The sequence below is a fragment of the Cotesia typhae genome, unplaced genomic scaffold, assembly GCF_013202065.1.
Source record: "Cotesia typhae breed Kobodo isofemale line unplaced genomic scaffold, CoteBio_Ctyphae contig_27, whole genome shotgun sequence".
Classification (NCBI taxonomy): domain Eukaryota; kingdom Metazoa; phylum Arthropoda; class Insecta; order Hymenoptera; family Braconidae; genus Cotesia; species Cotesia typhae.
Window position 1 is genome coordinate 181599 of NW_027423733.1, and position 17571 is coordinate 199169.

A 17571-nucleotide genomic window follows, 5' to 3' on the forward strand; every position below is an offset into this window, starting at 1 on the left:
TGGTGAAAAAATTTTCGAACCAATTTTTGCAATAGTTCACGGTTATTACACTAAGTCGAATTTTTGAAGCTGAAAAATTTATTATCATTAAATTAACTATCTATGAGTAGGTAGATTATGTTAATGTTGTGTACTCATATAAGTGTAATAATTATAAATAGTCGCAAAAGTAGAAATAGAAACAAAAAAGTTGTTAAAAATATTAAGCTATTAATATGGTTACACAAACTTCTCGTTGTAGCAATTAAAGAGGAATATAAAATGAGTGTGATCAGATTTTCAAACCAATTACGTCAGTCATTCTAAAAAATTAAAAAAAAAAAAAAAAGTAAATGAAACGAAATTTCTCAACATATTTCAATATGAGAATTTTGAGATTTTCTTATTTATGTAAGACTATTTATACACGTTTTACAGTGATCATGTATATTTCAAATTCCTCCAAATATATCGCAGTTTAACAATGTAATGAAAAGATATAGCAAATATATTTTGCTTAGTTTTAAAAATTTTTCGATCCGATCATTCTTAAACACAATAAAAGATAACTTTTTTTCAGTTGTTAATTTTTATAATTAATTTATTATATATAATTTTAATATTTTATTGTTTTTAGCTCCCAAACGGAAAAAAATCGTCCGTACTACTTGGACAGATATTGAAAAAGAAGCTGTTGTTACTGAATTCGGTGAGCTTTCTCGGTTAGACAAAGTACCTTCTGAAAGAGAATGCCAAAAAGCAATCGATAAAAATCCAGCATTAAGTCGTCGATCGGCTTCGAAACTAAGGATTCATATTGATAACAAACGACGTAAAGATGATCGTCGTGCAACTAATGCAAAAAAAAAAACTCAAGGCTCATTCGAGTATAAAATTAAAATGTCAACAAAAACTTAATTTTTATTGCACATTTAATGTTGCAAAATAAGTACTTGCACTATGAAAAAGCAGCTACGTCATAAAATATTTTAATATTTATCAGTAAATAATTTCAAGATTATCAATTCTAAAAATTGATACTATGTTCGAGGACGAATATGCTATGTTAATAACAAAAATAATCATCGAACTCTGATAACAAAATTGAGAGATGAAAATAGAAATTGAGAAGTAAAATTTTGATGAATGTCGCTTAATTTAATTAATAGTCTTGATTATTAAATAACATCTGTATTAAAATAGCTATTTACAATAGATTAGGAAAAACACAGATTTTAGAGACCTCAATCTTATTTTCCAAGAACATAAGAATATTTTCTTATCAAAGTTATGAAAAATGATTACTAAGAGAAAAAAAGATTTATATAATACAATAAACGTATTATCTGTTTTTCCTGTCAACTTGGTTAATACGTTCGGAAAATAATTTATAGAATTCATAAAAAGAATTTACCGTATATATAAATTCGCACATTTAAGATTTTACTTCTTACAATAGCAATTGATGGGACTCAATAATATAAAAGTTCCACATTTATATGAACAAGTTTTATGTTTTATTTTTCTTTATTTTCTTCCAATATTTATGTTTTGTTTTTTTTTTTCCTTTTTTTTGTTTTTTTCTTCAAATATTCATTATAATTTATGAGATTTATTAATATAGAAGTTAATCTTCTATGACAAAGTTTAATAATATTTTTTTTTATATTATATTTAAGTATTATCACTGCAATGTTATTACTAAAAATTTTATTAGAACGCATACAATGAGAAATTTTACATCGTTGCGTCTAAAAATTTTATATAAAATATTAAACACTCCCGTGTAAATTTAACATTTTTTGTGTTATTTTCTACAATCAACATGAAAATGTGTTAAGTATGTGACCAAAAATTCCCTGATGCAATGATGCAAAGTTTGTTACGGTGCACTTAAAAAAAAATATATGTAGTTAAAAATCTCAGATTTTTGTATTAATTAGTTTGTTCCAATAAAAATAATTAATAAAAAGTTAAGTTCATTAAATTTTTTAATTAATATATCGTAAACAAATAACAATAGATAAAATTGAATCTTATAAATCTAACTTATCTTTAGTAAGAATATTTTTATAAAAATGTACGAACTGCACTGATTCTCAGACAAATCAACCGATTCAATTGTGTTCGGGAGCATGTTTGATCTTTCTGTCTGACAATTGGGATTTTGACTGGTCTCTTGCTCTTGAAAAGAGGAAGTTCCGAATAAAAAATCAAACTCTCTACATTGTTTGTTTCTAATATTTTTCTGTGGGACCAGTATAATTTTGGTCATTGAAAAAAAATTATTAAATGTGAAATGTTTTTTTACGTCAATAATCTCTTCCTTAAAATAAAATTTCGACTTTTCCTATCCTTTTTATATCCGATGGAAACATTGGATATGAAAAAGCTAATTTTCTTACTAAAGTTATTAAAAAAAAAGTTTGTAAAATCCAAATATGCATGCCTTAAGCGCTCGTATTGATTGTAAATTTTTCAAAGTAGATGAAATATCAATTAGACTGGAGAAAAAAAAAAAAAAAAAAAAATATTCTGTTAGATTACAGAATAATAAAATTCTCGCGGATAGAATGGAAATTTTTGCTAACGCCATCTAGCACGCTCCGATAGATGAAACAGGTCTTTACTAACTCTGTTTATATATTTTTAACTTCCCGCCAATAAAAAAAATCGAAAATTTTTTTAAATTGGGGCAGTTATTGTTTTTACCCCGTTTTGCAAAAATCGAGGTTTCAACAGATCTCGACGTGTGAAGCCCTAAGAAGCTTTCCTGACTATTTTTACGATGATGTCCGTACGTCTCTATGTGTGTATGTGTGTGTGTATGTAAACCTATTATAACTTCTCAACGGCTTGACTGATTTGATCACAGCTGGTATCATTCGAAAGGGCTTCGCCAAACTTAGATTTTCTGTAAGTTGGAACCAATTCGGACCGGTAGATTTTAATAAATTGCAAAAAAAGTGAAAAAAAAGTAGAAAAAAAGTAGTATTTTCTCAAAATATCTCCGAATTGGCTGAACCGATTGACCTTAAAAACTAATCAGCTCTTCATCTTGAAAACCCGCATCGATCGCCACCAAATGCGTCCGAATCGGTTAATGCGTCCGTAAGATGTTGAAAAAAAACGAAAAAAGTGTTATTTTGTAATAACTCCGAAATGTCTCATCAGATAATTTTTTTCGTAAGAAATTTTTCACAGAGCTCAAAATACTATATCGATTGCCGGCAACCGCATGAAAATCGGTTGATTCGTTCAAAAGTTACAGCAGTTCGAAAATTAAAAAGATCGTGTTTTATCGAACTTCTATCAGATTTTTGAGCTCGAAGAACTCAAAAGCACACAAAAACTATTTTTTTGAGCTCTCAGAGCTCAAAATAACAGATAAATAGTATTTTTGAGCTTTTCGAGCTCAAAAAAGTAATACGTGCAATTATAAGCACTTAGATATGGAATTAGTGGAAAGTCGCTGGGATGGCCTTCAGGGTCAACCGTTATCCTAATTTTTTTTATATATGGCATATAATTTTATACATGGTATATAATTTATTATTTTCCTGCGCGATATCTCTCGAACGAATCGACCGATTTTGACCGGATTAGGGGCGATCGACCGCTATATTGAATTATATTCAAAATTTAAGTTTGGCCAAGCCATTTCGAATAACACCAACCGTGATGAAATCGGTCTAACCGTTCAAAAGTTATAAGAGGTTCACACACACACACACACACACACACACACACACACACACACACACACACACACACACACACACACACACACACACACACACACACACACACACACACACACACACACACACACACACACACACACACACACACACACACACACACACACACACACACACACACACACACACCCACACACACACACACACACACACACACACACACACACACACACACACACACACACACACACACACACACACACACACACACACACACACAGGCATAGTGACACCCTCGCACGGATAGTCAGGGAAGCTTCCTGTGACCCTCAAACGTCGAGATTTGATAAAATCTCGATTTTTGCAAAACGGGGTAAAACCAATAACTTCCCGATTTTTGAAAATGTTCGATTTTCTTAGCGGGAAGTTAAAAAACATAAATGCATATTTTTTAAAGATATTGAAAGCCCTACAGAAGAAAACTTCTAAAATTTTGGGGGAATTTGTCATTTTTCATAATTTTTTTTTAATTTTCTAGCAATATTATCAATTTTTTTAAAAAACTTTACGAGACTTTAAGTGTAAAGCGTCGAGATTCTTGAAAATTATCTTCTCTATATTTTTCACGATATCTTTGTGACCATAATTTCATTTCATTTTAAGGTGAACTATTTTAAAAAAATTGCATCCTAGTTAATTCATGAAGTGCAAATGTAAACAATGACTGCTATGAAATATTGAAAAATTCATCAGAAATAATTTGTAGAAACTTTATAGCTCTAATGTCTAGCTACATTAGTGAAAATGTTTTACAAGATGAGAGTTTGCTTATCAAATTCATAAAATTTCCAATCTCATACTCTCCGCTTTGAAGACATATTATTTGTAGATAATTAATATTGAAATTTCACGAAATGATTATTAGGTAGTTCAAACGGTGAGAATCACATTACCAGTGATTTTAAAATTATACTTGAAGACGAGTTTTAGAAGAGACATAATGACTCTCTTCAAAACGGAATATGTGGTTAGAATCTTTTTTGGAAGCAGTCCCCAAAATATACGATAAGCTAGATGAGGACTTTAAAGACAGTCCCGAAAGTAAGCGATAATAGTAGTGCATAATTTCGGGACAGTATGAGGTAAAAAGTATAAATTTTACAAGTCTCCAAATAATACATTAAGAATAATGAATACTTTAAGGACATTGTCCTTGTAGTATACATTTAGCTGTGCGCATTATTCAAGGACTGACCTCAAACTATGCAATCTATTAAATGTATAGTTCGAGACCAATTTTGAGAAAAAATGAACTGTAAATAAAATTTTTTTTTGGAAGTCCAATCAAAGGCCGAATCATCATTCAAGTCGGATTCGTAATAGTAAGTGGAGGTTATTATCACTATTTCCGAGGTCGATTGTCTATTCCAAGGGGCCCTCTCCGGGGTTTTCACCTTCGCAAATCCATAAATTAAAAACCTAACTATCCTTCGTTAGGGAAATTCATCTGTTATCCGAACCTCCGATAGTCCAGCTACCGAATTCTAAGATTATATTTTTCGGACATAACAACTTTTACAAATTAAATTTTTCTAAAATTATTAACTTTTATTTTTCAAATTAAATCTGATTAACTAATTTGCTGAATCTAAAATTCTCAATTTATTCCTAAACCAAATTCCTAAGGCGATTAACTTCCTTATTAAAATTCTTAACTAATTTACTGCCGTTTTCTTAATCATACAACAATAAATATTTAATACCAACAGGTCTTTGTATCTTGTATTAATAGATTAAAATCTGACGACAGAGGTCTTAATAATCTGCCGACAAAATATTCGCTATGTTCTGGTATTTTACAATTTTATTTTCTCTTCTTTAACTTTTGTTAATTTTTTTTTTTTTTATTTATTTAAAGTCGCATAAACTACTAAGGTCATGAGCGACTTTCTAGGGGGGAACTTTTGAGATTGGAACTCGTTTTAACTTTTTTTTTTATAACTTTTGGGATTGGAACCCGTTCTTAACTTTTTTGGGCTCAACAGAATAATACACTTAAATATTGAAAATATTCATTGGTGTACGTCGGACTCGAACCCGGTCCAATGCATTTTGGAAAGCAAGCGCCGGATCCGATAGGCTACTGCGCGCCCTTGTTAATTTTATTTTGCCGGAATTTTTTAATATGATTCTACTTAACTATTTTAGTCCTCATTGATTTGATTTTATTTTAATAATTGTTTTATGTGAATTCAATTTTGTCGAAATTTTTAAATTATTTATTTTACTTAAATTATTTTCGTTTTGCCCAAAACATTTTGTCAGAGTTAACTAATTAATTTATTTAATTTTTTATATTATATATTTTATATTTTTATATATTTTTTATTTTAAATAAAATAAACTGAGTTTATTTTATTTTTACTAAATTACTTTATTTTACTTTCTTTGTGTTGCTTGTGTTATGTCCACCCGCAAATTTTTCTAGATGGAAGACTTCTCCATGCGCGAAAGCCACAATAAAATATAAGCTACGCGACTGCTGGTTGACTAGCGGGGACTTCTGCAATCTCAGCACCGCGAGTTTTTAAAAAGGCGATCAACAGCCAACGCCTTGTCTTTGTTAATTTATTCGACTTTCGCGTTTAGTTGACGGGCCCGTGCCTTGTAAAAGTCCCTTATCTTAATTTGCACTGCACTTAAGACGAGTTCAGACTCGGGTCAACCGGCAGGCCACGTATTAGTTATTAAATATAACCATAGAGAACCGGAATCTCAAAGTTCTAATTTGCTCTGCACTTAGGCGAGAATCCGGCCAATAAGTTTAAATAAAATATCTTTAAAAGCTAAATTTGCGCACTTTACCCTACGGGGGACTGGAGGACGTTAGCTCAAACAAATAAAATTCATTAATATAATTTCGATTAAATAAACTTTGTGAAAGTGTAAAAGCTTTGGTGTAAAAAAAAAATAAATCTTAAAAAGAAGTGAAATTCCATTCGAGTTCGTCAATTTCATAAGATAAGAAGCCCTTAGAATAAGCAGCCCAAATCCATCCAACTCCATCCGCTGCGAGAACCAACCAAAGGGCCCAATCAAGGAACAGGCGCTAACAGCTGCTCTGAAACCACGGATCTGACCATCAGTAAGTTCCTGTAACAGTAAGTACATCTACTCTCATAAAAATCCGTCAGTCTTAAACGAAGGCGTGGTAAGTTCCTACCTCGAAAACGTCCCACATAAATAATTAAAACAACGGAATTAAAACCTCCGTTGCGTATTCTTTAATTCGTCAGTCCAATCCTCCACCGTTTACGCTACCGCTCTAAAAATGCCCTTGGACATAACATAAAGAACACTGGTGGCAGCGGTGGGGTTTCGAATACGAAATTATTTAACTTTTGTTTGAGAAAATTTTATAATCTTTACATATTTTCTATGTTATTTTTTTTTATTTCAATTTAAATTCCACTATCTAAATAAATTCGAGTCTAATTGTGTTCAATTTTGAAATTGTAAAACTTTTCCTAAATTTTTTTATTATTCTTTATTTTGTCTTATTACCAAATTTTTAATTTTTCTTTAAATTTTTATATAAACTAATAACTCCTGAAATTTTATAAAATTTGCTTGAAAAATTTTTTTTTCTCAAAAAAATTTTTTTTTTCTATAATTTGTAAAAGAACCTTTTCTTTTTTTTTTTTCTTCATCTTTCTATTCAGTATTAGTTTCCATGTCGAAATTTACAAACAAATCGAGTTTGAAAACTCAAAAAGAAATTCTACGTGAAAATTTTACGAATACAATGTATTTTTGCGTATATTCAAACCGCACTAGAATTCAAATTTGCGCGCGCAACTTTGAATTTGAATTTGAGCGCGCAAATTTGAATTTGAATTTGCGCGCCTGAGTTTAGGGTTTACATATATTTTCATGCTTTTGATATATTTGACCAATCACGTTACGAATAGTTTGCTTACATGATATATTTTCATATTTTTCATATAAATTATAAGAGTGGATCTTAACACTACGACAGTACTTAAAATTTTATGTTGTCACTTATGCTACAACGATAATATTATGATGTATCCTTCCTTGTGACAGCGGGATGAAGCCTAATAAGAAACAAATAGTATAGAACTATATAATAACAGAAATAGTATTGTTCAAATGACATAACTTGGGAACATAACTAGCATCGAATGTCTGTCACAATATTCGGTAGCGAAATCCGAGCTATGCGGTTCATTTGGTAGATAGCGAAATCTGACGCACAAAACGTGGCGGCTTTACCACTTCCATCGGTGCTGTGTACGACAATAGGGCCTATAGGAATCTCATGAACTTTGAGCGCTCGTTTGGCGACTTCACTTAGATGGTTTACTTTTAGAACGAATTGAAAGAACTTAGTCACATCACAAGGAACGTCACTCGCAGTCCAGTCGCTGTATGAAAAGTGGCAGAGTTGACGTGAAGGTCCGATTCCATACTTCAGGTGCAATTCAGTTACCACAAAATTATTGATTGTCTTTCTTTTTGCGGTTTTCATCTGGTACAGTCCAGCTTGGAGAACGCCGTCTTCTTCTTTCATCCAATACTGGTAGCACTGGTTAGCATTGTTTGATGTTGGTCTCAATAGCGACACGATGATATAAATGCGTTTCTTCCACAAGGTGTTGAAAAAGTCTTCCACTGAATTCTCCGTTGGGTTTCCAGTGCACAAGAATTTCTTCTCATCTTGGAATCCATTGACGTAGTAGACATTCTCGCTTTTGAATTCGTCTCTGTTTTCAAAAACTTCAGATTTGCTGGCTGTCTGTTCGCATGTTATCTGATAATATTCTTGCTGTACGAGTTGTTGAAAATTTGGATAGCTTGCACTGATGCACAATTGCATAGCGCTGTACATTGTAAACTGCTTTTTTTCTTCCGTTGCTGCTGACACTGAATATTTACTGCAGCGAGCTAGATCTGATCACGGCGGCAAACGTCAACAGAATAAGGCGAGAGCGTCAAATCTAGTGTTTATATATCTGAGCTGAGCGCTAATAAATTTGGAATACGTTAACGCGTACGCACGCGAGAGTGTGCAATGTTAATATCAAGGTCGCGCGCATATCGATCTAGCTATTAACACAGGATGATATTGTTTTAATTACAGTTAAATGAATGCTCGGAACAGTTGAATAACAAGTGAAGACGTGTTTGCAGTCGGAGGAATTTTATATTAAAGATATTGCCTGATTTTGAAATAACATAACTCTATCGCTGGGAATTGAAACAGTAAAAGACGAATCATACTTCATGATATCTTAACTAAAAAAACTCTGCTGAATTCTAAGTATTTGACTTGATGATGACAATTTCTAATCACTGATGCAAAGACGCGCTCACTATTGTTATTATTTCTGGATGTTTAATCAGTTCTGTTAAAAACGTGATTCATTTGTAGTAATCTATTTTCATTTTCTACGATTTCATTTTCGATTGCAATGATCCTTTCTCGAATAAGAGGTGATAATGATTTTCGTTGAAGCTGAAGTTTCGCCCGTTTCAGTGAAATTATGTAACCACGGTGCCAATCTATTTCAAGCTGAATCTGATTAAATAATTGATTCGTATTGAACTGCAACAAAAAATCATGCATTGTGTATCATGGATGACTGTATTCTGTCAATTTTAGAGAATTTTTGACCCAACATTCGCAAATGACATTACATAGGCGTGTAACTTGATTGAAAGTCAAAATGACAATGCTTTTGCCTTGTACACCTGATATCAGGCAACTTTTTTGTCAAGGATTTCCTACTGATGATGTGTTTATATTACGGTCAATTAAAGACTATCTATGATAAAAGGAAATTGTGTACTCACGTGTTGGTTTATTTTTACTTTCGAAAAAAGCACTTCTAAGAACAAGATGACTTGATAAGGAACAGTTTTGAATTGAAGTGATTGTAATCAAATTTAATAATATATGGTGGACGCGTATCCTTGAACTTCAAATTTATTTAAATTCTTAAATCATTAGACATCAAATTTCTTTATTATGATAAGTAATGTATATAGATTCACAGTCACCCATCTTTTGATAAAGAGCGCTATTTATTAGAAGTATAAAATGTAAAATAGAGTTATCTTAATATGACGTTTATGCAAACAGTTTTTCGAATCATAATCATTATGCGCATACAAATGACTATTTTCTTCCTTTTATACTACCAAATCATGAAGGTCAGAAAAAATAGTCTTATCTAAACAGACAAACCTACTTTTGCATAGTTACAAAGACTTGTTGTTAATTAACTAGTTTTTTAAGAGAATCTTATTTGAACGTTTTAATCGGTCAGTAATATTTTTTCAATTTCACCACTGTTCGGTAGAATTTTGTTATCGAGTATTATTTTTTTTCTTTTTCATGATTGTTATGAAATGCAAAACAACGCGATAACAAAAGAAATACTGTTCGGGAACGATAACACTAGAATGTCTCTGCTGTCTTATTCTTCTTACGATTTTTGGTAGAGATATCTGGAGAGTGCTTATCACTTGAAACAAAGCACAATCTACGGTGCAGAAAATCCCAGTTCGTCTGATCCCTGTGGTGCAGTATACAACGATAGGAGCTGGTTGTTGGCGATGAGTTTTCAATCCTCGTGCAACTGCCAAACGTACCTGATTGACTTTTCTTACGAATTCGTAAAACTCAGATGGACTACCAGGTGTGCCGTCGGTCGTCCAGTCAGTGAATGAAAAGTGGAAAATCTGACGTGACTTTCCAGAGTATTTTTTAGTTAAAAACAGATCTGTCATAGTAATATGTGCCAGAGTTAATTTTCTTAACGTTCTAATTTTGTAGTCGCCAATTACGACCATTCCGTTTTCTGCGGGGTGCCAATAAGGATAGCATTGGAGCTCATTGTTAGTTGTCAAGTTGATCAGCATCACTATGATCCGGCTGTTTTCATTCCACACCATCGTCCAGAAGGTTTTGACGGTGTTCATCCTAGGAGCTTGAGTACAAATAAACTTTTTCTCGTCTTCAAAGCCACTAACGTAATTCGCATGGATGTAATCCGAAATCCTCAGATCGTACGACCATGTGAAGACCCTAGAGTGGTCCCAACAGGGGACAAGGCTACTCCAATTTTTATCCCTGTTTTCCAGCTTCGTTTGCGAAGCTTTTGAGCTTTCCATGTGCCTGACTCTTCAGTGGATACAATGCGATGATGTTCATCCCAAACTAAGCTTGAAAAATTTGGCTGATTCGCTTTTGCCCACAAATTTTCCAAGGTAAAACTTTCACAATCGATGAGCTTCATTCCGTCTTCACTAATTATGTTCAACAACACGTCTAGTTCTCACTAGTGATTTCAGAAGTCTGATATAGAACTATAACTCGATTACATATTTATATGACCTTAACTAAATGTTGTTTATACTTCTCCTTATCATGTGTAACCGACGGAAGATGTTGAATGTCAAAAGCATACTACGTTTATTGTTTTTATTATCTATAAGTGAATGATTAATTATCTGGTTCGATAATTAAAACTAGCGATAGTTAGCCTCTATCGAAAGAAACAAATAAGAACAACCACAGCGAGGTTTCAATAACTCGCCACATCTAATCTCTACAGTCATACACTAAAAAAAAAGTATGAGTCCCACACTTATAAATTTCAGTGATATTAAAATACTTAGTATTGCCAATATACTTAAACACTGTTTGAGTCTCAGCGCAATATTTTTAAGCACTACACTGAAACTCGTTTAAGTCATACACATAAACCGAGTTTGAGCGCCCCCGCAAAACTCATATCAGCAATACACTCAAATCCTTATAGTAATAAATTTACAGAATAAAAAAAGAAAGGTTATGTAAATAAATATTGCTATACATTAAAGAAATGATAATAAACCCATTTATTTTAAAATTAAATTTATTTAAAAATTAATAAATAATTAATAATAATCATAATATAAAATACAGAATATTAACATACATGAGACAAGGTATATTAATATTAATATAATTAGTTTTTAGTTTTTAATGTTAAAATAATAATTTTAGTGATGGTTAGATCGTACAATTATAAATGATTGATCGGAATTTTTTGTTATACAATGTGGCCGGGTGTCAAATAAATGATCATACAAAACAATATCATCAGTATTTTATTTTATATTAATTTTTTGAAATTTAATTTAGCAGATATTTGATCATTTTAAGAAATTTTTTAATAAATAAATTATAGCAAAAAAAAATGAGGAAAAAAAATTAACATGTAGAAATGAAAAAAAATTAATAATCCAATTTTTAAAAAATAATTTTTTGGAATAAAGTTGTTTGTTAAATAAAATTAAAAAATTATCAAGTGTCTGCTAACTTTAATGTGATATTAATTTTGTACTTATAAAAAACTAAAAGAGTTGTCAGATATTTATTGATAAAAATTTTTAAAAATTAATATCAAAATTGTTCCTGGTGACTCAAATATGTTAATTTTTTTTATTTTTTAATTATTTATTTTATTCTTTTTTATTTATTAAGAAATAATGATTAAAGATTAATGTTAGGATGTTACATTTATTATAATAAAGGTTAACCTCGGTTGACAATGTGTTTAAATTTTACAATATCATAAAATTACATACCTTCAAACACTTGATGATAGGATGACAAATTCCACTCGGTTAATTTATTTTTCACCCACGGATCCATAAATTATTATTTTTAATGTCAATTATATAAATATTTTTTTAATGCTCTTGAGAACGATGTTTAGGTTAAAGGTATAAACACGGGGAAAAAAAGAGCGAAATACGCGCTGAGTTTTACGCGGGAACTTTTTTTACTATACTCTCTAGACTTGCAATAGTATCGTACGGAAAATATAAGTCACTCACTTAAACAGAGTATTGCGATAATACTTAAACTTTTTTATCATATTCGCAATACCAATCCTCTTCTAAAAAGTTGATAGCCGGATGTCGTATCGTTTTACGTCACTTCTGTGACTATTTTATTCGGTTGTTGATTTGTCGACTGAGATAGTGGCGGGATTTTTAAAATAATGAGGGCGAGCGAAGCGAGCGTGTTAAATCTAGTTCATTAAAAAAGTGTATACCAATAGGACTTAAACTTTTTTTTCAGTGTAGCGTTACAAGATCTTTTCAATGCGTTAGTTATTTTTAACGTGATAATTTACTAAAAAATACTATTTTTCCGCAAAAACTACCAATGCAAACAAGATTTTTTCAGTCTTTTAAACTAAGATATGAAAATTTTGCATGATTTCAAGTTTTTGACTTGGTAAACACTTCTATTGTATCTTCCAACTTTGATTTTGCATTATAGCAATGGTTCTATGAAGCTTTCACCATAATAACATTACTTTTTGAAAACTGGATCAGAATAAATAAAATTCACAATGCAACATAAGATTGTTTAATAGTAACCTTTACAGATGTTGTTTATCCGCACGATTGAACTTTGGTAACTTGCTATTTTACTGTCAATGGTACGTATCTTGGCCCGGATGTCCGAACAATCTGGCTGCCGTTCTAACTCCAACTTAGCGAGTTTCAATGCATTAATTTTATCTTGGTATTCTTGAAGTTCTTGTGAATGACAGCTGTTGACATTTTGGGCTGAAAACAAAGTAATTGTTGTAGGATCACGACTATATCTTCTCAAACTAGTTTCCGCTAGACAATCAAAGGTTTTTAAATTACATTTAAAGCTTCGATCAATTATGACATCTTAGAAGACGTTATTTTTATATCGTAAAAGCTAAACCTTGAATTTTGATTATAGTCTAGGTGAAAATTTGATTTATTGAAATTAAGAAACATATCAGTTTCTGGAGCTAACTACACTGAGAGAAAATTTTATTCAAGAGTAATAAAAAAGTTTATTTGGACTTGAAAAAAAAACTTAGTTAATATTAATAAAATTATATTTCATATAAATAAAATTTTCTTAAAGACTAATAAAATTTTATTAGTATTTAATAAAATTTTATTAAAGACTAATATGTGTTTATTAAAATAACCACGAGTGTCGCGTTCGTTTGCTGTTACAAATTCGCGCAGTTTATACTCGCTCCTGAATTATTACAATAAAATAATAATTCAAACAAAAAATAAATAAATATTTATCGATTTTTTTAATTTATTAAAATACATAAAAATATAGAAGTTAAATGTGCTAAAACACATATAAAAAAGTTGTTAGAGGATTGGCAATTATTATCTTTGTAGTCTATTTTTTCAGGTAAGTTGTTAAAAAAATTATTTTTAATTATTATATACATAATTCATGTTCCATAACAAAATATTAATTTTTATTAATTATAATAAATTTTCACAGTAAAACTTTTTAATAAATAGTAAATAAGATTTTCCAACGAAACATCCTAACCTAACCTATTTGGTTACTCCCGACTTATATCTTGTCTGTATAGAACATGAATTAAACGATTTTGAAACCTTCGACGACTACATCACTTTAAGTAGTCAAGAAGAAATCAAAGAGTTGATTCCAAAAGCTGGACTAAGGGTAAAAATACTAAAAAAATATCAGGAACAAGTGGGTTTAAAATTTTAAAAAATTTTTAATCAATTAGAGTAGCTATGGTTTTCTCAAAATAATTAAAAGCTGTTGAAAATATATTAAAACATTTAATAAGTAAAATGTTGATATCTATTTTTATGGTAAATAAATTTTCACTAAACCAAAGATACTCTAATTGATTTCAATTAAAGTCAGTGAATCAAGTGATATTAATCTCGCTCGTAATGTTGGATGTATATATTATAGCTGAAGTGGTACTTGAGTGTTAATTTCTAATAAATTTTTTTAATCGATTTTATAAAAAATATTATGTCAATTATAAATTTAGAATACGCTAATATTTATAAAACATATTAAAATAGACAACTTCTAATGTATTCGTTAATTAATTATTTAAGTATGATATATATTGAACAAATATCGTAGACATGTGAAAGTTTTTATTATATTTAAATAATAAAAATAAATAAATACTCTATTGAATTTATGAAAACAGTCTTTATTTTTTACAAAAGCTCTTCTAAATTGTCAAGTTTTCTACTTCTCTTTTCATTTTATTTAATAACTTTGAACTCTCATCAGTTCATTTGTTAAATTTTAAAATCTGAGTGAGTAGAAAAGTTTATTGGTATTTAATAAAATTTTATTAGTGTTTAATAAAACGTATATTAGTAGTTAAGAGAATTTTTATTAGTATGTAAGAATATTTAATAAATTTTTATTTGGAATTAGCCAAATAAACGTTTTATTAAATAGTAATAAAATTTTATTACTCTTGAATAAAATTTTCTCTCAGTGTACAGTGCAGAATCGAATTTACTACGCTAGCCCACATCCACACTTTACTCAAAAGCGCTTTTTTCTCTTTGTCACGCAGATGATTATTTATTTCTGCCAAACAATGTAAGATCACACGGTAACAAAACAAATATTGATCTAAAATAACAACACTTGAATGCGTTTGCTGTCGGATGCTTATCAAGATCTTTGATAAAGATATTCTTCCAGTTTTACTCAGTTGATGAAGAGCAAAGTCAATGACACAAAAAACTCCAGTTGTTCCGATTCCCGTGGAACAGTGCACTATGATAGGTGCTATTATTTCACAACAACTCAACATTCTTGTTCGTACAGCCTTGCGCATATGATTAATTGTTAGCACAAACTTGTAAAATTTCCCCACGTCCTTAAAATTGCCGTCTTCCGTCCAGTCAATGTACAAAAAATGGTAGACTCTTCGTTGCCGCTTAATGAATTCATGAGTGACACTTAATTCTGTCACAATGTAATTCGAGAATATCTTTTTCTTCAATCTTCGGATTGTATACTGTGCAACTTGCAGAGTCTCATCGTCTTTGGAAGGCCAATACTGCTAGCAACTGGAAGTCACATTCACCAGCATAATGATGATGTGGCTGTTTTCGTTCCAGACCATCCGGTAGAAGTCGACCAGTGTGTTGGCTTTCGGTGCTTGGGTGCAGATGAACTTCTTCTTATCTTCAAATCCATCGACATTATTAGTGTGGATGTAGTCTGACGGAGATTCATAGGCAGCTAGCTTAACCCTAGTGTGATCCCAACATGGGACTAAGCTGTTTCGGTTCTTCTCCCTGTTTTCTGGCTTCGCAAAAGCTTCCCAGGTCCCAGAAAGTTGTAAGTTGATGATCCCACAGTATTCTTCCAAACAAAGGCTTGCAAAATTTGCTTGACATGCTCTTCTCCACAGACCTTTAGGATTTAGTTCATGCAATTGTTTCAATTCCATTGTACTTTGTGGAAAGTTCTTTCACTTCAAATTGACTTGTCTTAGAAACGATTCACAATGAACTAAGAAGTATTGTTCTTTGATTGACCATTTATATAGTCAACGTCTTTTAATTATTTATTTATACCACTATTGGCATACATCGACTTGCTCTTTGAAATGCCTCCAGAATGTTTATTGTGAAATTATCGCCGGCGCTTCGTGAGTCCAATATAAATAACAGACTCGAACAGTGATCTACGAATTATTTGAATGCAATGCTCATGCTATAGTTTTCTATATTAACTAGTAGACTCAGATCTAGAAGCTTAGGTTCCTTTCAATTACAAGATAAAAGAATGTTAATTTTTCTGAAAGATTTATTGACCAAGATCCTACTAATTCACAACAATTCAATATCTAACGGGTGAAAATTACAGCGATGGTATATTTTTAATATATAATTTTTATGACTCAAAATTACGTTTTTTATTTTACTGATCTCAAACTGGACAGCTGGCGAAAAGGGCAGCCTTACAAGTTGTAACAATATTTCTTTCAAGCCATCGATTTTTTTGAGGTGAAATGTGATTTCTTGCTTCATGCGAACAGTCATTGGATCCATGCATGTCTGTGATAGACAAGACATTCATAAATACACACTTATGAAAAAAGCTATAAACTGAATGAATGAATAAAAAAAAAATAAACTAACATGCTTACTTTTGTTGACATGTTTATTTCCACAAAATAATCATATGCAACTCAAAACCACTCAATTAAAATATCTCTGCGATAAATTGCACTCAACATACGATATATTTTTGAATGAGTCTAGTTCTGACTAAAACGGTTGGCAAACTGGTTGATTTCTGACGAATACATAATCAAAAATATCCCCGACCTATCCAATTGATATTAGAGGGCATGTTTACAGTTCGAACAAGTTTATAAAACCTGAGAGTGATGGACATTAAATCTCGTAGCGGGTAAAATGTGTTTGCGATAAAATAATAGTAAGTCTATGCTATTTTGGTCTCTGATATAATCGTTCTGTGTCGGCAATTTTGAATATTTATTATTTAATCACTTTTTTCTGAAAATTCCTTTATCCTTAATATAAAATTAAGATGAAATGTATGTGGCATCAATTTATTCGTGATGTGATTGGTCGAATATATCATAAGCATGAAAATATATGCAAACTCTATATTCAGGCGCGAAAATTCAAATTCAAATTTGCGCGCGCAAATTCAAATTCTAGTTTGAATATCAAAAGAGAGCTTAACAAATTTGCTTAAGCTTTGTATCATTATCGGTGATGTGATATAGTAAATAAAAAACTTCAATCAAACTTAGGAGTAATTTAATAAGTCACAACATATAAATATCCGTAGGACAAAAATTAGAATTGCTGTACATCCGTAATAATGCATCTTTGTTTGATTTGATTTGTTCGTTGATTCTGTCAATCTCGAGTTTGTTGCTAGGAGAATCTCGTTGTTGCATCAGCCGTGTCTTATTCTGCTTTAATACCCAGATCCTATTACGGTGCACTTCAATCA

The 17571-nt window shown here is 30.9% G+C and overlaps 2 protein-coding genes and 1 pseudogene across 2 annotated transcripts; all 3 read right to left on the minus strand.

Annotated features, from left to right (window-relative positions):
• Positions 1–7875: 7875 nt before the first annotated feature.
• LOC141525740 (tyrosine-protein phosphatase non-receptor type 9-like) lies at positions 7876–8592 on the minus strand. The gene has a single exon (XM_074240340.1). The coding sequence runs from the start codon at positions 8590–8592 to the stop codon at positions 7876–7878; it is 717 nt and encodes a 238-aa protein (XP_074096441.1).
• A 1429-nt stretch (positions 8593–10021) lies between these two features.
• Positions 10022–11005, minus strand: LOC141525716 (tyrosine-protein phosphatase non-receptor type 9-like). Its single transcript, XM_074240279.1, is given in 3 exon segments — positions 10022–10075; positions 10077–10859; positions 10862–11005. Coding segments are annotated over 3 exon segments (981 nt in total).
• A 4026-nt stretch (positions 11006–15031) lies between these two features.
• On the minus strand, positions 15032–16169 carry LOC141525661 (tyrosine-protein phosphatase non-receptor type 9-like; annotated as a pseudogene).
• Positions 16170–17571: the final 1402 nt, after the last annotated feature.